Genomic DNA, 23,136 nt, shown 5'->3' with positions numbered 1-23,136 from the left:
CTACAGCAGCAACGCTGGGCAACCGCATGGAAGGAGGAGGAATCCTACCGGGGTCTCGTTTTGTGTCACACTGTGATACCCTGCTGTCTTTCAGCCTTCATCCTTAAAGGAGAAAAAGAAGGAAGGAAGGAAGGAAGGAAGGAAGGAAGGAAGGAAGGAAGGAAGGAAGGAAGGAAGGAAGGAAGGAGAAAGAAAGAAAGAAAGAAAGAAAGAAAGAAAGAAAGAAAGAAAGAAAGAAAGAAAGAAAGAAAGGAAGGAAGGAAGGACTGCCATTTGTCAGAAATAGTGTAGGTTCTCCTCCTTGAGTGGGGGTTGGACTAGATGACCTATAATGTCCCTTCCAACTCTGTTAAATCTGTTAAGTAAGTAAGTAATGAAGAAAGGAAGGAAGGAGAGAGAGAGAGAGGGAGGGAGGGAGGGAGAAAAATGAGAGGAAGGGTGGAAGGAAAGATGGATGGATGGAAGGAAGGATGAAAGGGGAGAGAGAGAGATGAAGAGAGGGAGGGAGGAAAGGAGGAGAGCAGAGGAAAGGAAAGGGGAAGGGGAAGGAAGGAAAGAAGGAACGGAGGAGGGAGGGAAGGAAGGAAGGAAGGAGATGAAAGGAGGGTGGGAGGAAAGAAGGAGAGGAGGGAGGGAGATGAAAGGAGGGAGGCAGGAAAGAAAGAGAGCAGAGGAAAGGAAAGGAAAGGGGAAGGAAAGAAGGAAAGAAGGAACGGAGGAGGGAGGGAAGGAAGGAAGGAAGGATTGATTCACAGGATTTCAAAACAGAAAAACAAAAGAAGGCAGTTACTGCGTGAAGCTAAGCTCATAATGCTGTATTATCTGCGAAGAGAGGGTGATTGGTTTTTTCCAGTGGTTTATGGCAACTGTTGAGAGTGGAGCTTTGCTCACAGAAACAAATCACTTTTTCATTAAATCATTTTGCAAGCCTGCTCTTGGAGGCAGGGAATAAAACACCCGCTCTGGACAGATAGTTTAAAAAACGGGCGAAGCTCTCCACTTCTATGGACTGCGTACTTGAGACCGGCCATCTCTAGATAAGCCGATCTGGGGGGTTTCTTTGCTATAGGAGATGCTCCCCGCGGAAACGCAGCACATGATGTACAGACTGCTTTATCAGTGGCGACAGATGCGTAGCTTTAAACAAACGGCTTAAAATGTACTTTATTGATCAGCTCAGCTTTCTTTAACCAGGCATCGTGCTTCATTTTTAAATAATTGTCTAGTTTTATGGCTTTTTTGTTATTGTTATTCTTGTTGTTGTAAGCCGTAAAGAACTTAACGGAGTTAAATAAGCAGGGTGGCCTTACTCCAGGGAGTCCTCGATTTACGGCCGTCACTTGAGCCCCAAATTTCCATGGTTAAGCGAGACATTTTGTCAAGTGAGTTTTGCCCCATTTGACAGCCGGTTGTTAAGTGAATCATAGGCAGTTGATAAGTTAGAAACCGGGTCGTTAAGTGAATCTGGCTTCCCCCATTGACTTTGCTTGTCAGTAGGTCATAAAAGGGGATGACGTGACCTCAGGACAGGCAACGGTCATAAATATGAACCAGTTGCCAAGCAACTGAATTTTAATCACATGAGCGTGGGGTGCTGCAAAGGTCGTAACTGTGAAAAACGGTCATAAGTCACGTTGTTCAGTGCCGTTGTAACTTTGAAGCGCCACTAAATGAACCGTTGTAAGTCGAGGATTACCTTGTCCTCTAGGAACCTTGAAATGATGGTTCTCAACATTCTTAGCTAAGTTTTTTTTTTCCTCCCCAATTCTTCTGGGTGTTGCAGGACCACAAGCTAAGAAAGACAGAGATATATTGTGGTGGTGGAAAGAAGGATGTCCCGGAGGTGATTTTTTTTCAAGAGGCAAATGGACTTTCTGGTTTTTCTTTTGAAGACATTTCGCTTCTGATCCAAGAAGCTTCTTCAGCTCTGACTGGATGGTGGGGAATGGAAGGATTGATGCTCCTTGCAGACAGCTGGTCATTTGCATCCTTTGAGAGAGTCGTTGAGGTTTATCTGTGTCCTCAGGTCACCTGAGTGGTGCAATTGGTTCCTGTAGTCTGCAATTTTTTCTTCTGCAAATCCATTCCTACTCCCACACCATTCAAAGGATGTTCATTCCAAATTGAATAGCTAAAAGTCTGTAGAGATTCTCAGTCATTCAGGCCACAGTTGTCCCAAAGGTGCTTTTTCTCAAGAGGCAACTGGACTTTCTTGGTTTTCTTTGAAGACATTTTGCTTCTCATCCAAGAAGCTTCTTCAGCTCTGACTGGATGGTGGGGAATGGAAGGATTTGTATTCCTTGCAGATAGCTGGTCATTTGCATCCTTTTAGAGGGTCGTTGAGGTCACTTGGAGATTTATCTGTGTCCTCAGGGTCACCTGAGTGGTGCTAATGGGTGTGGAGCCTTCTTGGAACCGCTGAAAGGACTGTGTTGTAGACTTAAGAGAGACAATGTCCTATCCCTCCCCCTCTGTTGAGAGAGGGCTGTTCAATTTTGACATCAATGGCCTCTTTGACCCCTCTTTCAACCCAATTTGCATTACTGATGACACAGCTAAACCTCTAAGTGCCCTCAACGACCTTCTAAAAGGATGCAAATGTCCAGCTGTCTGCAAGGAATAGAAATCCTTCCATTCCTCATCTGTCTCTCCTCCTGAGGAGCTTCCATTCATTGCTTCTTGTCTTGCCCTCATCTTCTCTGCCTGGTGAGGATTCAACATCAGAAGGCAATCGCAAAGAGCATTCCAGATGTGTCTGCATTGCTTTTGATGGGATCCTTCTTTCCAAACCTCATAATCCTTCTCTAGCACTGATGATGTTACCTAGTTTGGATAATGAAACATTGGCAAGAAAACAAGCAAGCTCAGAGAACACCAAGGATGCCACAGTTCCTCCTCCTCCTCCTCCTCCTCCTCCTCCTCCTCCTCCTCCTCCTCCTCCTCCTCCTCCTCCTCCTCCTCCTCCTCCTCCTCTTCTTCTTCTTCTTCTTCTTCTTCTTCTTCTTCTTCTTCTTCTTCTTCTTCTTCTTCTCTCCTTCTTCTTCTAATTCTTCTGAAGGAGCTGAAGGAGCTTCTTGGATGAGAAGGGAAACGTCTTCTGAGAAAAACTAGCAAGTCTTGGAAAAAAACACCTTTGGGACAACATGACCTAGATAACCGAGAATCTCCGTAGACATTTGAAAGAAGGATGCTGTGTTGATCCTACTTCATCCTCTTTCAGGGTTCGAACGTTCCCGAAAGAATCCCACCTGGGCCACGACACGGTTCGCGCCCTGATGTACTACGCCTTGAAGGTATGGAGTGACATCACGCCCCTCAATTTCCACGAAGTGGCCGGCAACAATGCGGACATCCAGATTGACTTCTCCAAAACCGATCACAACGATGACTACCCCTTTGATGGCCCTGGGGGCACGGTAGCCCATGCTTTCTTCCCAGGAGAACATCATACTGCTGGAGACACTCACTTTGATGACGATGAATATTGGACGTTCCGGTCATCAGGTATGTGGGGCAGGAGAAGGACCAAAGACCACCCTCAAAGACCAAAGAGTTTGAAACCATGTGATCAGGGGTGGGATTCAGCCAGTTCAGACTAATTTTACATCTGGTTCGCCGAACCAGTAGTTGCAAGGACTGGCTGGACCCACCGACCACGCCCCTCGCAGGAGTCATCCAAGCAGCTTGTTTTGGATGCCAGGTAAGTGCAGGGCCCACATGGAGGCTTTGGGAGGGTGAAAAACAGGCCTCCTGGAAGTTCCAGAAGTCTGGAAATGGCCCCGTTTCTGGCCTCCGGAGGGCCTCCAGAGCTCAGGGGAAGCTGTTTTTGCCCTCCTGGAGGCTTCAGGAAACCCTCCGGAGCCCAGGGAGGATGAAAAACGGGCCTTCCGGAGGGCCTTTGGAGCCCAGGGCAGGCCATTTTCGCCGGGTGAGGTGGGGTGGAGTAGGGTGGGATAGGATAGGATAGGATAGGATAGGATAGGATAGGATAGGATAGGATAGGATAGGATAGGATAGGATAGGATAGGATAGTTGGAAGGGACCTTGGAGTCTTCTAGTCCAACCCCCTGCTTAGGCAGGAAACCCTACACCACTTCAGACAAATGGTTATCCAATCTCTTCTTAAAAGCCTCCAGTGTTGGAGCCATTCACAACTTCTGGAGGCAAGTTGTTCCACTGATTAATTGTTCTCACTGTCAGGAAATTCCTCCTTAGTTCTAGGTTGCAGCTCTCCTTGATGAGTTTCCACCCATTGCTTCTTGTCCTACCCTCGGGTACTTTGGAGAATAGCTTGACTCCCTCTTCTTTGTGGCAGCCCCTGAGATATTGGAAGACTGCTATCCTGTCTCCCGTAGTCCTTCTTTTCATTAAACTAGACATACCCAGTTCCAGCAACCCTTCTTTATATGTTGTACCACAATTGTAGGAGAGTTGAGTCAACCTGTACCACAGGATGACTTTCTACCAGTCAGCGATAGCAAGCAACAGTCAGGCTTACCTTAAGTCAACATTTTCAGCCAAGGACTATCTAGAACTGTCTTATGGTGCCATTGGAATACCCAGTATTTTTTTTTATTTTTATATGTGTATGAGAACCTAAGGGAAAGTTAGAAGCTCCTCATTTATGCATTGGTCTACGTGGGTCTTCCCTCTTAATTTGTATGGTGAATGTCAGACACCTTCCATCTAATTGGCGAAGGGGCACACATATTTTAAGTTTAGGAAGTTTCTCCTTAATTCCAGCTCGCTTCTCTCTTTGATTAGTTTCCATCTGCTTTTTCTTGTCCTGCCCTCTGGTGCTTTGGAGAATAATTTGACCCCACCAGTGGTGAAATCTGAACCGGTTTGCTACTGGTTTGCTAGCCGCACATGTGCGCTGCGCACCAAGCTTGTACTGCATGCTGCATGCGCGGTGCGCACCAAACACACACTGAGCATTTAAAAAGCTACTGGTTCGGTTGAAACAGTAATTAGCTACCGGTTAGGGTAGCGCGCGCATGAGCAATATGCACCAAAAGGAAGCTTGGGAAGGTAAGTAGAACAGCGAGGGGGGCGGGGAAATCAGCTGTGCTGGGTGGTTTAGCTTTCGGACATCCTGCTTTCTAGCAAAGCTAAACCGCGCGGCATAGCTGATCGTTGGATCGTAGCTTTTCTTTACTACCGGTCATTTTTATCACTACCACTTCGCCCGAACCAGAGCGAACTGGTAGGATTTCACCCCTGGATCCCCACCTCTTCTTTGTGGCAGCCCCTCAAGTACTTTAAACAAGGATGGTGCGTAGCAGCCATCCTTTATCAGATGTCCGCAGAAATAGTGGATATTATGGGGCTGAAGACCAAATTCTGGAGAGGAAACATCTAAGATAGATTGGTAGATGTGGTAAAGGTAAAGGTTCCCCTCGCACATATGTGCTAGTCGTTCCCGACTCTAGGGGGCGGTGTTCATCTCCGTTTCAAAGCCGAAGAGCCAGCGCTGTCCGAAGACGTCTCCGTGGTCGTGTGGCCGGCATGACTCAACGCCAAAGGCGCACGGAATCCTGTTCCCTTCCCACCAAAGGTGGTCCCTGTTTTTCTACTTGCATTTTTTGCCAACTGCTAGGTTGGCAGAAGCTGGGACAAGTCACGGGAGCTCACTCCATTACGCGGCGCTAGGGATTCGAACCGCTGAACTGCCGACCTTTCGATTGACAGGCTCAGCATCTTAGTCACTGAGCCATCGCGTCCCTGCAAGATGTGGTTATTGTGTCCTAAATTCCCTTTTGGAAAGTTTGGGAATCCAGTTTTAAGCACTAATGAGACTATGACTAGTTTCAAACACAATCTTTGTTTGAATCTGGTTCTCCGTTAGTGATGATCTAATATGGACCTGATACTGTGTACGAGAACTTAAGGGAAAGATAGAAGCTCCTCATTTATGCATTGGTCTAATGTGGCTCTTCCCTCTTAATTTCAGATACTGACGGGATGGATTTGTTCGCTGTGGCAGTTCACGAATTTGGACACGCCATCGGCTTAAGCCACATCTCTGCCATGGAATCAATCATGAGTCCGTACTACCAGGGACCGGTCGGAGACCCCTTGAAATATGATTTGCCGTATGAAGACAAAGTCCGGATTTGGCAGTTGTACGGTGAATGTCAGACACCTCCCAGCTAATTGGTCAAGGGCACAGGGACACGGTGGCTCAGTGGCTAAGATGCTGAGTTTGTCGATCGAAAGGTCGGCAGTTCAGCGGTTCGAATCCCTAGTGCCACGTAACGGGGTGAGCTCCCGTGACTTGTCCCAGCTTCTGCCAACCTAGCAGTTCGAAAGCACGTAAAAAAATGCAAGTAGAAAAATAGGGACCACCTTTGGTGGGAAAGTAACAGCATTCCATGCATCTTTGGCATTGAGTCATGCCGGCCACATGACCACGGAGACGTCTTCGGACAGCGCTGGCTCTTTGGCTTTGAAACAGAGATGAGCACCGCCCCCTAGAGTCAGGAACGACTAGCACATATGTGCGAGGGGAACCTTTACCTTTAAAATTTTATTATTTGAAAAAACAAACCTAAAAGGCCATTACAGGTAGTCCTCAACTTACAACAGTTCATTCGGCGACCGCTTGAAGTTACAACAGTACTGAAAAGAAGGACTTATGCCCCTTTTTCACACTTATAACCATTGCAGCATCCCCATGATCACGTGATCAAAATTCAGACGCTTGGCAACTGGCATGTACTTATGACAGTTGCAGTGTCCTGGGGTGTCCCTTTTTGCGACCCTCTGACAAGCAAAGTCAACAGGGATGCCAGATTCGCTTGACAACTGTGTTACTAATGTAGCAACGGCAGTGGATTCACTTAACAACTATGGGGGGAAAGGCCCTGAAATAGGGCAAAATTAACTTATGAATTCTCTCGCCTAGCAACAAGTTTGGGGCTCCGCTGTGGTCATAAGTCGAGGACTACCTGCATTGACGATAATCCAGATTTAGAGTTCTTGTGGCTCTTTCTCCTGCTCCATAAAAGTGAGAATTACAGTATCCAACTCTTTCGTGTTTTAACGGCAGGCCATTCTAATTGCAGTAGTTCCCTGTAAAAGTAAATGCTAATAAAAAATAGCATTTACATAAGTAGATGGTGTGAGAGCCAACTTTCACAAAGAGTTGGCCTTGTGGGGGGCCTTCTTGTCTCGGCTGGGTAGAAGAAAAAAGGGGACGAGAGGTCGGCGTCACATACTGTAACAACCGGTTTGCCCAGCACCAGAAAGGTGAGCACGCACGTCCGTGCATCCTTGTGGCGTCAAAAAACACAGCAATTCTCTCACACGTGCCGTCCATTCGTGCGTATGGCGTCAGAAAACACGGTGCACTCGAGCAATTCACTCAAGTGCACCGTCCACACATGCGTGCGGCGTCAAAAAACACAGCAGTTCTCTCACACGCACCATCCATGCGTGTGCATGGCATCAGAAAACACGGTGCACTTGAGCAATTCGCTCGAGTGCACCGTCCGCACATGCGTGCAGCATCAAAAAACACAGACCTATAGGACGGGATTGCTCCTGGGCAGGTGGGAGGGCCCACTCTACCTGCATATCGCAACTACTAGTTTGCCCGAACCGGCCCGAACGAGCAGCAGCCCACCACTGGACGTATTAAATTTCTCCATTCAGAGATATATCAGATTTCTCAGATGTTAGGACTGAGGCATGGGCTAGTAATCTGATTTAGGAACTCACATTGAAGGGGGAATCATCAGATGCCAGATTAAGAGATGGGAAGGCCCAAGGGGAACAGGGTGGAGAATATGATGATGGGTTCTTAGAAGATGCTATAGAGTGGTGCGGTAGCCTAGAGGTGCTACTCTCACCTCACAATCAGGAGACTGTGAATTCGATCCTAGGTAGAGGCAGATATTTCTTTCTCTCGGCACAATGAGAATAGATCTGCAGAACAAAACTCCGCATTGGCGACAGGAAGGGCATCCGGTCAGCAAACGTTTTGCTAGCTCCATTCTGGATCGGGACTCCCTACGCACGGTCACTCAGGCGCTTGTCCCCTCCCGCCTGGACTACTGCAATGCTCTCTATATGGGGTTCCCCCTGGGGTGCACCCGGAGGCTCCAGCTGGTCCAGAATGCGGCCACGCGGGGGATTATGGGAGCGACGGGGCGCTCCCATGTGACACCTCTCCTGCGTGAACTGCATTGGCTCCCGGTGGTCTTCCGGGTGCGCTTCAAGGTGTTGGTGACCACCTTTAAAGCGCTCCATGGCTTAGGGCCTGAGTATCTACGAGATCGCCTTCTTCCACCGGCCAGTACGCTCGCACAGAGAGGGCCTCCTTAGGGTGCCGTCCGCCAGACAATGTCGGCTCGCGACCCCCAGGGGGAGAGCCTTCTCTGTGGCGGCGCCCACCCTCTGGAACAACCTCCCCCCAGAGATACGCACAATACCAGACCTCCGGACTTTTCGTCGGGCCCTGAAAACTTATTTATTTCACCTAGCCGGGCTGGCTTGATCCCACAGTTTTTGGTTAATTGATTCTAATTGGGTTTGATTGATTTTAATTGGGTTGTTTTAAATTGTGGCCAAAAATATTTAATTATTTTTAAACTGTTTTTAAATTTTGTATGTTCTGTTTTATTCTGGCTGTTCACCACCCTGAGTTGAGTCCCGTTGGAGAAGGGTAGTATACAAATTAAAACAAACAAATAAATAAATTCAGTTGCCCAGACTCCACCCCGCAAGGAATTATGGGGTCGTTAAAAGATGATCTTAGAGGATGCTATTTCTGGAAACATCGGCTTGGGTGATCTGTTTTGATGTCCAAATTGCTTTAACCCATCCTTGTTTTTCCTCTGCAGGAGTCAGAGAATCTGTGTCCCCGACGGCTAAGCCTGAAATATCGAACGCAGATGATGACCATCCCATCCTGCCAGATTTCCCTGAGAATCGCTCCACTGTCCCGTAAGCTAAATTGCACACCCCCATTTCTTTGGGAAGGAATAGAAGCTGAAAGGATTATTGAACTAGGATCGGGCGAAATTTGGGTCGCACAGGAGCAGCATCGATGTTCTGCCATCCCAACTCCAGATATCATCTCTTCAATTTAGAGCAGAAAGTGTTTGACTTCATAGATCGGGGGCATCTATCAGAGATGTAGGTCTTTCTATAGAATGAATGAGCTGGAAGGGACCTTGGAGGTCTTCTAGTCCAGCCCCCTGCTCAAGCAGGAGAACCTATAGCATTTCAGACCAGTGACTGTCTAGTCTCTTCTTAAAACCCTCCAGTGATGAAGCACCCACAACCTCTGAAGGCAACTTCTGTTCCACTGGTTGATTGTCCTCGCTGTTAGGAAGCTTCTCCTTAATTCAAGGTTGCTCCTCTTTGATTAGTTTCCATCCATTGTTTCTTGTCCTGCCCTCTGGTGCTTTGGAGAATAATTTGACCCCCCTCCTCTCTGTGGCAGCCCCTCAAGTGCTTTAAACAAGGATGGTGCATAGCAGCCATCAGATGTCCTCAGAAGTAATGGATATTACGGGATTGAAGACCAAATTCTGGAGAGGAAACATATAGACTAGACTAGACTAGACCAGAGCAGAGCAGAGCAGAGCAGAGCAGAACAGAACAGAATAGAATTCTTTATTGGCCAAGTGTGATTGGACACACAAGGACTTTGTCTTGGTACATACGCTCTCAGTGTACATAAAAGAAAAGATCTAAGATAGATTGGTACATGAGGTTATTGTGTCCTAAATTCCCGTTCTGGAAAGATCGGGAATCCAGTTTTAAACACTAATGGGACCATGAGGATATGACTATGAGTTTCAAACACAATCTTTGTTTGAACCTGATTCTCCGCAAGTGATCTACTATGGACCTGATACTTGATGAAGAGGGATGCGGTGGCTCAGTGGCTAAGACGCTGAGCTTGTCAATTGAAAGGTCGGCAGTTCAGCAGTTCAAATCCCTAGTGTTGTGTAATGGGGTGAGCTCCCATGACTTGTCCCAGCTTGTGCCAGCCTAGCAGTTTGAAAGTACATAAAAAATGCAAGTAGAAAAATAGGGGCCACCTTTGGTAGGTAGGGAACAGTGTTCCGTGCGCCATTGGCATTGAGTCATGCCGGCCACATGACCACGGAGACGTCTTCGGAAAGCATTGCTGGCTCTTCAGCTTTGAAACGGAGATGAGCACCGCCCCCTAGAGTCAGGAACGACTAGCACATATGTGCGAGGTGAACCTTTACCTTTACCTTACTTGATGAAGGTTCCCTGAAGATTTTCACCACCGAGTTTTCTTTCTTCTTCCCGTTCTTTTGGGAGAGACCCAAACTTGGCCAATAACGATAAGCTGGCTTTCTGATCAGAAGGCAAAAATGATTATCCTTCCGTGAAGATCCAAAGCAGCTGAACTTTCATCCTGGGCCATGAAGTGAGCTTGCAATTCCGTGGCCTCAGTCACGTTTCGAAGATGAAACTCATTCCGGGAGAAGCAGCAAAAAAATTAACCCTCCTTGAAAATGGCCGATCTCTCATGTCCCATTTTTCACAATCCCTAGTGATGAAGAGAGGTTAGCGGTGCTGTCTCCTTCAAAGTCATTTTATTTTATTTTATTTTTTGCAGGAAGCGGAGTGCAAGCAAGCCATGGCTTCCCAGCCCGCTCGATTGCACCCAATTTCTCTCCTCTTTGGCAGATGTAATTTTGTGATAACTTTGGATGAATTTGTGTAAATTCGAGCTGAAGAATTTGGCTTTTTTTTTTTTTTTTTTTTTTTTTGGAAACTCTAGGAAAATAGGTCATCCCCATCCTATATGCTGCCTGGATTTTGCAAACCTGGTTGATAAAAAGAGTCCCTCCCAGGATGTTAATTAAAAAAAAATAATAAATGAAGGGGGAAGATCTTTAAGGCAGACAAGCACATAGGTCTCCTCCATTGCCTTTGTTCTCCTTGGCGCATTTCAAATCGCTCAGGCTGAAATTGGCAAGGAATTAAAAGAATAGAATAGAATAGAATAGAATAGAATAGAATAGAATAGAATAGAATAGAATAGAATAGAATAGAATAGAATAGAATAGAATAGAATAGCAGAGTTGGAAAAGACCTTGGAGGTCTTCTAGTCCAACCCCCTCTCAAGTAGGGAACCCTATACCATTTCAGACAAATCTCTTCTTAAAAAACTTCCAGAGTTGGAGCATTCACAACTTCTGGAGGCAAGTTGTTCCACTGATTGATTGTTCTAACTATCAGGAAATTTCTCCTTAAGCTGCTTCTCTCCTTGATTAGTTTCCACCCATTGCTTCTCCTCCTGCCCTCACGTGCTTTGGAGAATAGCTTGACCCCCTCCTCTCTGTGGCAGCCCCTCAAATATTGGAAGACTGCTGTCATGTCTCCCCTGGTCCTTCTCTTCACTAGACTAGCCAGGCCCAGTTCCTGCAATCGCTCATCGTATGTTTTAGCCTCCAGTCCCCTAATCACCTTTGTTGCTCTTCTCTGCACTCTTTCTAGAGTCTCAACACCTTTTTTTTCATCATGGCGACCAAAACTGGATGCAGGATTCCAAGTGTGGCCTTACCAAGGCCTTATAAAGTGGTATTAACCCTTCACGTGATCTTGATTCTATCCCTCTGTTGATGCAGCCTAGAACTGTGTTGGCTTTTTTGGCAAAGGGTTTCATTTGTGTTTGAGCCAAAATGATTTAGCCCGGATAGTTGAGTTGAATGATAGCTTTGTTTATTTTACTTATTTTAAAATCTCTCCTTCTTTTCGTCAGGTTTAGAAGAGACGTGCCCAATAGATGCAGCACGCATTTCGATGCCGTGGCTCAAATCCGCGGAGAGGTTTTCTTTTTCAGAGGTGAGCGGATGTCAGAAATACAGGGAATGTGCTCGACTTATAACCGTTCTAGGTGACATGATTAGTGCTAGAAGGGAATGGTGCTTCTGGAATGGAGAGGAGAAGGAAGAGGAGGAATAATAGGATTATTGTGGGGTCCTTGGTGCTTTCTGAGCTTGATGGTTTCCTTGCAGACATTCCATTACCAAACTAGGTGGCATCATCAGTTCTGGAAAGGAATGGTGTTTCTGGAGTGGAGAGGAGGAGGAGGAGGAGGATTGTAGAATCCTTGATGCTCCCTGATCTTAGTGGTTTCCTTGCAGACATTTCATGACCAAAGTAGGTTACATCATCAATACTCAAGTAAACCTCGCTCCCTTCTAGCACTGATGATGGTGGTTTTCTTACAGACGTTTCATTACCCAACTAGGTAACATCATCAGTGCTAGAAGGGAGTGGGGTATTGGGAGGAGGAGGGGAGGAGGAGGAGGATTATTGTGGGGTCCTTGGTGCTCTCTGAGCACCAGGTTTCCTTACAGAAACGACAGTCCAGGGATAATCCAATAAGAAAGTCTTCTTACCAGTCGTCGTAGTCATTCACAATAAACAGTTCTTCTGGATTTGCAAACAGTAGCATACAGCTGTTTGAATATGGTACTGTGTATTCACACTAACTCTCAATATCCTGGGCCCATAACCAATGTTAAGGAATTCGCAGAGTAACCCTTGAATAGCAAGGGTGTGTACATGAAAGCGTTTGAGAGAAGATACGAATAAGCACAGTCAACACACAGATACACTGAGTTGTGTTTACTTTCAGGAAATAGTAAGGCACAGTCCAATAAACAGTCTAGGTCATACACATATAAAGCAGGAGATAGTAAAACGACAGTCCAGGAATAATCCAATAAGAAAGTCTTCTTACCAGTCATCGTAGTCATTCACAATAAACAGTTCTTCTGGATTTGCAAACAGTAGCATACAGAGATATCAGAGAGCAAGAACAGCAAAGAGAAACAAACCATGTTTCTAGCTCCCTCTTAAGGAGATTGGCTATAGAGCTAACCAATCAGGACACATTATGATGCAATACAGCAGTCTTAAAGCAATATTGATGGTTTATATATTGCCAACCAAGGTAGGTAATACTCATTTCCTAACACATTTTATTACCAAACTAGGTGACATCATCAGTTCTGGAAAGGAATGGTGTTTCTGGAGTGGAGAGGAGGAGGAGGAGGAGGATTGTAGAATCCTTGATGCTCCCTGAGCCTAGTGGTTTCCTTGAAGACGTTTCATGACCAAAGTAGGTTACATCATCAATACTCAAGTGAACCTCGCTCCCTTCTAGCACTGATGATGTTACCTAGTTGGGTCACGAAACGTCTGCAAGAAAACCACTAAGCTCAGAGAGCCTCTGAGGAATAGAAATGAGGAATGTCAACCTCTGCCAAGTTCAGTATCCCCGTGTTTCACCCTTGGAATCTTTCTTTCCACAAATTCCTCCCCTGGTTAATCTCGACCAAGTTTTGCCTTTTTTAAGGGCATCAAGCAGGAAATTTCTCATCCCGGTTTATTTATTTTATTTATTTATTGGTTCGATTTATATGCCACCCTTCTCCGGAGACTCAGGGCAGCTTACAATGCGTTAAGCAATAGCCTTCATACTTTTGTATATACCTGCTTATTAAGGCTTTCGCCCCCCCACCCCAAGCAGTGTTCTTTTTTATACAAAGTCATCTTATTGCTCCCACAATCCGGGTCCTCATTTTACCTACCTCGAAAGGATGGAAGGCTGAGTCAACCTTGAGCCTGGTAAGATTCGAACTTGGAGTAATTGCAGGCAACTGGTGCTACTTAACAGCACTTTAGTCTGCTGCGCCACCAAAGCGCACCAAGGCAGTTTAGAGCTGCCACGAACGAAACCTGCAAGCGTTGGTATGCGAAGCGCGTGCCAGTCTCCCATCTCTGCATCACTCATGCCATCCTTCCATTCTGTCAAATTAACTTCTGGAGCGCTTTGAACTTCTGAGCTTCTAAAATATCGTTTAGGAGAAGAAGCCACTTAAATCAATGGCGTTTTCTCCCAAAGATATCGGAAACGAAATGGCGAGCCTTAACCTCCAACGGCGTGGTAAAAAGCCTCATTACCGATGCAAAGAAGATGCTGACTGAATCGCATCGAGTTCCTCATAAAGATGCAAAGTGGCCACATTGTATTCCCCGGGTTTCTTCACTCTTCCCTTCTTTCCTCCGATTCCCCTTTTAGCCGTTACGAAAGGATTTATAGATCCCCACTTCCTGAGGATGGGGTGTTATTCCTGCATAGATCAATGTCAAATAAAGGAAAGAAGGAGCAAAATGATATGAATTTGTAGAATGGCAATTCTTTTTTTAAAAAATTATTTTAAACTGAGCTATTCCGCAGATGATTCGAGGGGTTAGAAGTTCTTCAGCCTGGGCTTAATGTCCCTCAAGAGTGTAAATACAATGTCACCAGCTGCTAAAGTGTAGAAATCGTCATCTTCAGGCTGGTGTTTTCGGCTTCGTGCTTCTAGGAGCAATGTGTGTGATCGCAGCTGTTTCTTCCTTTTAACTGCCAGTGGGGGTGTGAACTGATTGGGTGGGAGCTTTGTGTGTATATATATATATATATATATATGTATGTATGTATGTATGTATGTATGTATGTATGTATGTAGGTCTTTGGTTATTCGGGTCTTCTCCCACGTAAAATTGGAAGTGTCTTGGCGACGTTTCGACGAAGTCTCATTCGTCATCTTCAGGCTGGTGTTCTCGGCTTCGTGCTTCCAGGAAGCACAAAGCCGAGAACACCAGCCTGAAGATGACGAATGAGACTTCGTCGAAACGTCGCCAAGACACTTCCAATTTTACGTGGGAGAAGACCCGAATAACCAAAGACCTACATACAAACACCCGCGAAAACCTGAGAAAACAAATATATATATATATGTGCAAAAAATTAAAATCTCGGGTGTTTTCCCATGTCATTGTAAATAAGTTGGTTAAAATGTTTAAAACTCTGGTTAAAATCTGGTTTTAAACATTTTAACCAACTTATTTACAATGACGCGGGAAAACACCCGAGATTTTAATTTTTTGCATATGCACACCCGCAAAAACTTAAGAAGACATATATGGTGAGATTAGGGCTCTGCCTTTGAGATACCAGAAATTCTTCAAAGATGTCCTCCACTGAGCTACACAAATCTCTACAGCACCAAGGAACAGATTTAATCCTTTTTTGCTACCTTTATTTATTTTATTTTATTATTCATATTTCTATGCCGCCCACTCTCTGAGGACTCTGGGCGGATTACACCAAAGACAGTATACTAAATAGCATGTTGCCCCCTAACAATCTGGGTCCTCATTTTACCCACCTCGGAAGGATGGAAGGCTGAGTCAACCTTGAGCCGGTGAGATTTGATCCGCTGATCTGCTGAACTAGCAGTCAGCTGAAGTAGCTGCAGTACTGCACTCTAACCACTGCGCCATCTCGGCTCTTTTTGGTTTAGTCCAGAATCAGAATCAGAATCGAGCTGGAAGGGACCTTGGAGGTCTTCTAGTCCAACCCCTTGCTCAAGCAGGACACCCTATATCAGCTTCTTTGTGGCAGCCCCTCAAATATTGGAATGCTGCTATCATGTCTCCCCTAATCCTTTTTTTCTCTAGACTAGCCAAACCCAATTCCTGCAACTGTTCTTCCTATGTTTTAGTCTCCAGGCCTTTAATCATCTTAGTTGCTCTTCTCTGCACTTTTAAGTCTCAACATTCCAGGTGTGTGACCTTACCAAGGCTTTATAAAAGCACTTAGGCAACCTTAAAATGGATGTACTTCAATTCCCAGAATTCCCCAGGGTCTGGCTTCTCTAGATAAGACTCTATGGTTGCTGGAGCTCCGTGGGTTAGTTTAACCAAAGCTTTAAGCCAATGTTTCTCTCTCTCTTTTTTTTTAAACAAACAAATATACAAACAAACAGTACATTCAGTGTATTGTAAATCAGTGTTTCATCTGAGTACATATTTTGGGTCTTCTGCTCCCTCCTTCATCATTTTCATATTGTATTTCTATCGTGCCTTTATATTTTCATTTAGATTGTTACATCATTCTTCCCAAATTTCTTATGTTTATATTAATTCATCAATTATCTAAAATTTATATATATATATATCTCTTCTCTAACCATTGATATAATTGCCCCCATACTTTAAAATACTCCAATTCTTCCTTTTCTTTAATTACCAATGCTAATCTATTCATTTCTGCACATTCCAATGTTTTCTTAATTACTTCTCCCTTTAAAGGGATTTTCTCTGCTTTCCAATTTTGTGCAAACACAATTCTCACTGCAGTTACAATATGTATAATCAAATAAGTATTCTCTTTACTATATTTCTCTGGCAAGATACCCAATAGGAACAGTTCAGGCTTTAGATCAATACGTTGTTGTATCATTTCCTCTAGCCGTGTTCTAATTTTAATCCAGTAATTCCTCGCTTCTGGACACGTCCACCACATATGATAATACGATCCTGGTATCTGATGGCATTTCCAAGCATTTAGCTCAACCTTGGTAAATTTAAGATGGGTGGACTTCAATTCCCAGAATTCCCCAACCCTCCACAGCCATTGTAATTGGTTGGGGAATTCTGGGAGTTGGAAGTCCACCCATCTTAAAAGTTTCCCAGGTTGAGCAACCCTGGTCTAATGACTTCTGGAGAGGAGAGAAAGTCTTGTGGCGTGCTAAATCCTCACTTCCGGTTGCCTTATGAGTAGGTTGTTGTTACTAATTAGAGCTTCTCCATCCAGGCAAGTATTTTTGGAGACTGACTCGCAACAAGCATCTGGTGTCCCTTCAGCCAGCTCAGATCCATCGTTTCTGGAAAGGATTGCCTCTCAACTTGGATAGTGTGGATGCGGTCTACGAGAGGACCCACGACCATAAGATAGTCTTCTTCAAAGGTAGAAGGGAACATCTCCCATGCTTTTCAGGGGTGGGATTCAACAATTTTAGCCACCGGTTCTCTGCCCGGTTGTTGGGTGGGCGTGGCCATGGTGGGTGTGGCCTACTCAGCCTCCTGCACCATGGTGGGGGGGGGCGTTTTTGCCCTCCCTAGGCGCTGGAGGTTTTCCTTGAGCCTCCAGGAGGGGAAAAGTGGCCTCCCCTGGGCTCCGGAGGCTCTCTCAAGGCCAGAAATGGGCCCTTTCCCAAACTTCTGTAAGTTTCAGGGGGCCTGTTTTTCACCCTCCCCAGGCTCTGGACGCTTTCCTCAAGCCTCCAGGAGGGCGAAAATGGCCTCCCCCAGGCTCCGGAGGCTGGAAACGGGACTGTTTATGGACTTACCGGAACTACTGGGAGGCCCATTTTTTGCCTTCCCAGCGCCTCCACGCAGGCCCTGCACTTACCTGGCATCCAAAACGGGCCACATGGAGGCTCCTGGGAGGGGAGGGGAGGGGATGAGTGGGCGGGGCCAGCCAGTCCTTGCAACTACCGGTTCGGCAAACCAGATGTAAAATTAACATCCAGTTCCCCTGAACCGATCCGAACCGGCTGAATCCCACCCCTGATGCTTTTCATTTGTGACTCTCCTTTGGTTTCCCCACTGTGATGAAAAGTTTGTTTCATTCCTTACTGGAGATTCATGTTGAAGGTTGTTTTCATTTTCTTAATGCCACGTGAGCTGATGCCATCATTGACTTATGGGCCATTCTGGGCCAGGTTGGCCCTGTGGGAAGCTACTGCCCTCCTAGAAGAATGAAATATTTTGAGAAATATTTTTTTAAAAAGGCAGGATAAAATATTTTCCCTAAAAGAGAAATAAAAATCATAAGGGAGACAGAAACTCTGAGCCTCAGCTCCCTGCCGCGTACCCCCCCAAGCAGATACTGAGCTGGGGCAGCATTAGAAATGCAGATTTGGTAATCCATTACTGCCTGCACCAAGGTCTGGCTCTAAGCAAAAGTAGGGTTAGCCTTCAGCTGCCATAGGAATTGCCCAATAGCACCCTTTCATTGCATCAGCCAAACTTCAACCAAGCTTGGCTCAGGCAAACTACAAAGTTAGCTATGACCTACAACAGCCAACAGAATACATGTTCTTGCAGAGGAACAGGAAACTCAAGTGCAAAGCCCAAGAGAAGGTATAAATATCATATTTTTTGGAGTATAAGATGATCCGGAGTATAAAACGCTCCATAGTTTTTGGGGAGGAAAATAAGAAAAAAAAATCCTGCCTACCAGTATCCATCAGTATTCATCTGGCTAGCCTCCTGTCACTGTGTGAGAGAGTTGAGGGCTGTTTGGAAACTGAAACAATATTTGCTGTGTGAGCAACAAGAAGACAGCAAGGAGCCTGGGCGTGGCTTAGCTCAACTGTTCTGTACTAAAGCTGCATGCTGTGCTGAGCTCTGAAACTAAAACTGAAACTGAAACTCCTCTCCTCTGCTTGTGTTTTGCTTGTATTTACTACCACATTGGAAAACCTGCTTTTGGTATTGTATATTTACTTCATGTGTTATATTATATATAAAGAGAAGTTATTGAATCCTGCTGAATCAGTTACTTGTGTGTGCTTTCTGGATGTGATGGCTGCTGCAAACTCTGTTCGCAAATAGCGAACAGCCAGGTCAGCTTCAGCACATTATTGCAGCCTAATTCAGCACAATCAGCTGATTGGCGGGGGGATCAGCCTCCCGGAATACCCCCCAATCAGCTGTTCCAGGCTGCGGGGATTGCACAGACCATTGCCGCCTCCATGCCTTGCGTTTTTGGCTTCGTGGGACGCACCCAAATTTTCACCCTCTTTTACCGGGGGGGGGGAGGTGTCTTATACTTCAAAAAATACAAAGCCCTCTCTCTCAACTCCATGTGGTCAGCCGCACTAGGACCATGTGCTTGATGGTTCTGCTTCATTAAACCATCTTTCCAATCAGTCTCCATGTTTCCAGTGTCTTTCACCCTGCTTGGAACTGAACCCAGATGGATATTTCTTCCAACAGTCCAAAGGAGGGAGAAGTAATTGCTTACTTACCTCTTTCTTCTCCCCAGGAGACCGATACTGGGTGTTCAAAGACAACAATGTTGAAGAAGGCTACCCTCGGCCCATCTCGGATTTCGGCTTGCCCCCAGGAGGCATCGATGCAGCCTTTTCCTGGGCTCAGAACGACAGGACCTATTTCTTCAAAGACAATCTCTACTGGTGCTACGATGACCACCAGCAGAGAATGGATGCAGGTTATCCTTTAGAAAGCACGCTGTGGAAAGGCATTCCCAGCCAGCTGGACGATGCCACGCACTGGTCAGATGGTGAGTTTGCACCTTCAGAGAGCTTCTTTTGAGACAACTTTTGCTGGACGTAAGGGGAATGCTGTGGCGAATTGTCCCGCAGTGAGTTTTCCATGATGAATTGGCGGCGTTGAGTTGGCTGTGGCAAGTTGTCCCATCACGTGTTGGCCATGATGAATTGGCCATGTGTCAGGGTTCCGACTGATGCCCTAATTCCGTGATTGCAAACCTATGGCACGCGAACCTATGGCTCCATGTGCCATAGGTGGCACGTGGAGCCATATTGGTGGGCACATGAGCTCAGCTCCAGCGCAAATGCGTGCGCCAGCCAGCTATTTTCTGGGTCTTCTGGGCCCACCAGAAGTCAGGAAACAGGCCATTTCTGGCCTCCGGAGGGCCTCCAGGGTTGGTAGGGAAGGCTGTTTTCGCTGTCCCCAGACTCCTAGAAAGGCTATGGAGCCTGGGGAGAGCGAAAAATGGGCCCAGTGGGCCCACAGTGCCATCGCGTGCCAAAAGCAGAGAGAGCACGGGGGTGGATGGGTGCACACACATGCGCGACCCCATAGAATTATGGGTGTGGGCTCACACACGTGCGACCCCCCCCCGCGCGACCCCCACTTTTGGCACGCGAAGGCAAAAAAGTTAGCCATCACTGCCCTAATTAAATCATGAGCCTCAAGCCAAGCTTCAAAGGAAATCCAATTATTTATTAGGAGCTTCATGTTGGAACGGACCAAGTGAAGCCAACTCTGACCTCACTTAATTCGCATCCTGGCTCTGACCCTGTTTCCCTCTCCCCCCCAAAGGTGTGTCATCAGTCACATTCTCCAATGAAGCAATTTCGCGGGTCATAGGGGTCCCTCCCTCTGGCCACTGTAGGTCTGCGTGGATATGACCTTGACATGGCCGGCTGGAATGTGCTTTGTTTTGACTAAAGTGCAAGTTCCTCAATGCAGCTACAATGTTCGATTCCCCATCCCCCTGCCTATGGCAACTTGAGAGCAGGTGAGGAATGCTTTACGAGTTGACACTACGTTGGCCACATTGAGTTGAGTTGATTGTGGTGAATTGTCTCACAGCGAGTTGGCTGTGATAAATTGGCCGTGTTGAGTTGGCCGTGTTGAGTTAACTGTGGCAAACTGTCCCACAGTGAGTTGGCCGTGATGAATTGGCCGTGTTGTGTTGGCTGTAGCAAATTGTCCTGCAGCAAGTTGGCCGTGATGAATTGGCTGTGTTGAGTTGTCCATGTTGAGTTGACTGTGGCGAACTGTCCCATAGCGAGTTGACCGTGATGAATTGCCATGTTGAGTTGGCCATGTTGAGTTGGCCATGTTGAATTGACTGTGGCGAACTGTCCCACAGCGAGTTGACTGTGATGAATTGGCCATGTTGAGTTGGCCATGTTGAGTTGGCCATGTTGAATTGACTGTGGCAAACTGTCCCACGGCAAGTTGGCTGGGATGAATTGGCTGTGTTGAGTTGGCCACGTTGAGTTGGCCGTGGTGAGTTGTCCATTCCATGTCTGGACCTAAACTTTTCTTTCTGTCTCTCTTCTTCCAGGGGCCACCTACTTTTTCAAGGGCAAGGAGTATTGGAAAGTTACAGACAGCAATCTGGAGGCCGAATCAGGCTATCCCCGCTCGATTGCAAAAGACTGGCTGGTGTGCAGCAACATGCAGGCCGATGCGCCAGAACCAGCCGAGCGCTCCAGGACCGGGGGCCGCTCCAAGCAGGGATACCACGACGAAAGCCGATCGGAAAGCGAAGTCTGCTCCTGCACCTCGTCTTCCTCCGACCTCCCACCCTGCACCTCCTTCAGACTCTGCGGCGGCCTGGTCTTGGTCACTCTTTGGACAGCGGTGTTGGTTCACGGACTTCTATGACCGACGGGGTCGCTTTGGACTGCAGCAATTCAGGGGTTGCCAACGGACGCTGGGGGTGGAACCAGACCCTGGTCTCCCCCGACGCAGCGGTATTCAGAAAGCAACATCTAAACATTCCTAGCAATGTGATGTGGAATTAATTTCAAATTCTCCATGAGAAGCAAAAGAGCATTTTTAATTATCATGATGATTATTATTGGTGTTCTGATTTCCTTCGGTTGGCTGAGGTGGGTTTACGGTTCCCTTTTTATTTTATTTTGTTTTTTAAGTTAACTTGCTTTTCACGCCAGATTTTGCAGGTTTCTCACTTCCTCCGGTCTCCTCTTTTCCCCAGCATACAAACCTATGAATAAAGTTTTTGACCTGCCACATAGTCATCATATTCCCATGGGGTTATTTATTCTCTTTTGCTCGGGGTATTTAAAATACACCACCACCCCTGCCCATCTTTTTGCAAAAACAAAAGGGGGAAAAAATCGACCTTTAATTTCAGTGTTGGTCAAAGTGGAACCTCTGAGAATTTAGTCCTCAGGGAATTGGGGAAAGTTGCAGGGCGTGATTGCAGTTGGTCTTCGAATTATGACCGCAAATGGGTGCAAAAGGTCCATTGTTAAGCAAAGCCCTTGCTAAGTCAGTTTTGGCCCCATTTTACAATATGTATCTGCCATCGTTGTTAAGTCAACCGTGCAGCCACTAGGTGAATCTGCAAAGGTGACCTTGGCTTGTTGGGAGCTGCCTGCGAAGGTCACAAAGGCGATCACATGACCGCGGGACACTGCAACTGTCATAAGTACATGCAAGTTGCCAAGCACCCGAATTTTAATCATAGAATAGAACAGAACAGAACAGAACAGAACAGAATATGGAATAGGAATAGGAATAGGAATAGGAATAGGAATAGGAATAGGAATAGGAATAGGAATAGGAGTAGAGTAGAGTAGAGTAGAGTAGAGAATAGTAGAGTAGAAGAGGAATAGGAATAGGAATAGAATAGAATAGAATAGAATAGAACAGAACAGAACAGAACAGAACAGAACAGAACAGAACAGAACAGAACAGAACAGAACAGAATATGGAATAGCAATAGGAATAGGAATAGGAATAGGAATAGAATAGAATAGAATAGAATAGAATAGAATAGAATAGAATAGAATAGAATAGAATAGAATAGAATAGAATATATATGGAATGGAATAGAATATAGAATAGAATAGAATATATATGGAATGGAATAGAATATAGAATAGAATAGAATAGAATAGAATAGAATAGAATAGAATAGAATATAGAATATAGAATATAGAAAATAGAATAGAATAGAATAGAATAGAATAGAATAGAATAGAACAGAATAGAATATGGAATAGCAATAGGAATAGGAATAGGAGTAGAGTAGAGTAGAGTAGAGTAGAGAACAGTAGAGTAGAATAGGAATAGGAATAGGAATAGAATAGAATAGAATAGAATAGAATAGAATAGAATAGAATAGAATAGAATATGGAATAGGAATAGGAATAGGAATAGAATAGAATAGAATAGAATAGAATAGAATAGAATAGAATAGAATAGAATAGAATAGAATAGAATAGAATAGAATAGAATAGAATAGAATAATAACTTTATTGTCACTTGAATACAGACCAATCGGCATACATTAAAGTGAAATTTCGTTGCATATAGCTCTCAAAGGGTCTCCACCTCCAATATACACTACATAATATAACAGAATAAATAAATAAATAAATAAATAGAGAATTATACATATACCCACATATATTACATCATATAATCATGGGGGCTCTGCAACGGTCGTAAAGTGTGAAAAACGATCCTAAATCACGGTTTTTCAGAGCTGTTCTAACTTCGACCACTCTAAATGAATGGTTGTAAGTCGAGGACTGGTAGTCCTTGATTTACAATAGTTTGCTTAGTGACCCTTCAAAGTTACAACGGCACTGAACAAAGCGACTTAAGACCGTTTTTCACACTTTAAGACTGTTGTAGCAGCCCCAGGAACATGTGATCAAACTTCAGGCGCATGGCAACTGACTCACATTTTTTATGACGGTCCCGGCGTCCCGGGTTCTTATGATCCTCTTTTGCGACAAGCAAAGTCAATGGGGAAGC

The 23,136-nt window shown here is 45.5% G+C and overlaps 1 protein-coding gene across 2 annotated transcripts in view; it reads left to right on the top strand.

The window, feature by feature from the left end:
• Positions 1-21,378, top strand: part of MMP17 (matrix metallopeptidase 17) — a 111,455-nt gene extending 90,077 nt beyond the window's left edge. For both annotated transcript variants that reach the window (XM_034435845.3, XM_034435847.2), the window contains exons 4-10: positions 3,221-3,504; positions 5,954-6,130; positions 8,847-8,949; positions 11,756-11,838; positions 16,652-16,804; positions 18,890-19,147; positions 20,687-21,378. In XM_034435845.3, the coding sequence (XP_034291736.2) occupies positions 3,221-3,504; positions 5,954-6,130; positions 8,847-8,949; positions 11,756-11,838; positions 16,652-16,804; positions 18,890-19,147; positions 20,687-21,009 (1,381 nt within the window). In that variant the 3' untranslated portion in view covers positions 21,010-21,378. The remainder of the gene's footprint in view (positions 1-3,220; positions 3,505-5,953; positions 6,131-8,846; positions 8,950-11,755; positions 11,839-16,651; positions 16,805-18,889; positions 19,148-20,686) is intronic.
• Positions 21,379-23,136: the final 1,758 nt, after the last annotated feature.

The sequence above is a fragment of the Pantherophis guttatus genome, chromosome 17 (assembly GCF_059756535.1).
Source record: "Pantherophis guttatus breed Tessera chromosome 17, ASM5975653v1, whole genome shotgun sequence".
Classification (NCBI taxonomy): Eukaryota; Metazoa; Chordata; class Lepidosauria; order Squamata; family Colubridae; genus Pantherophis; species Pantherophis guttatus.
The sequence above is the reverse complement of the archived record's forward strand: the minus strand, read 5'-3'. Positions and strand labels throughout refer to the sequence as shown.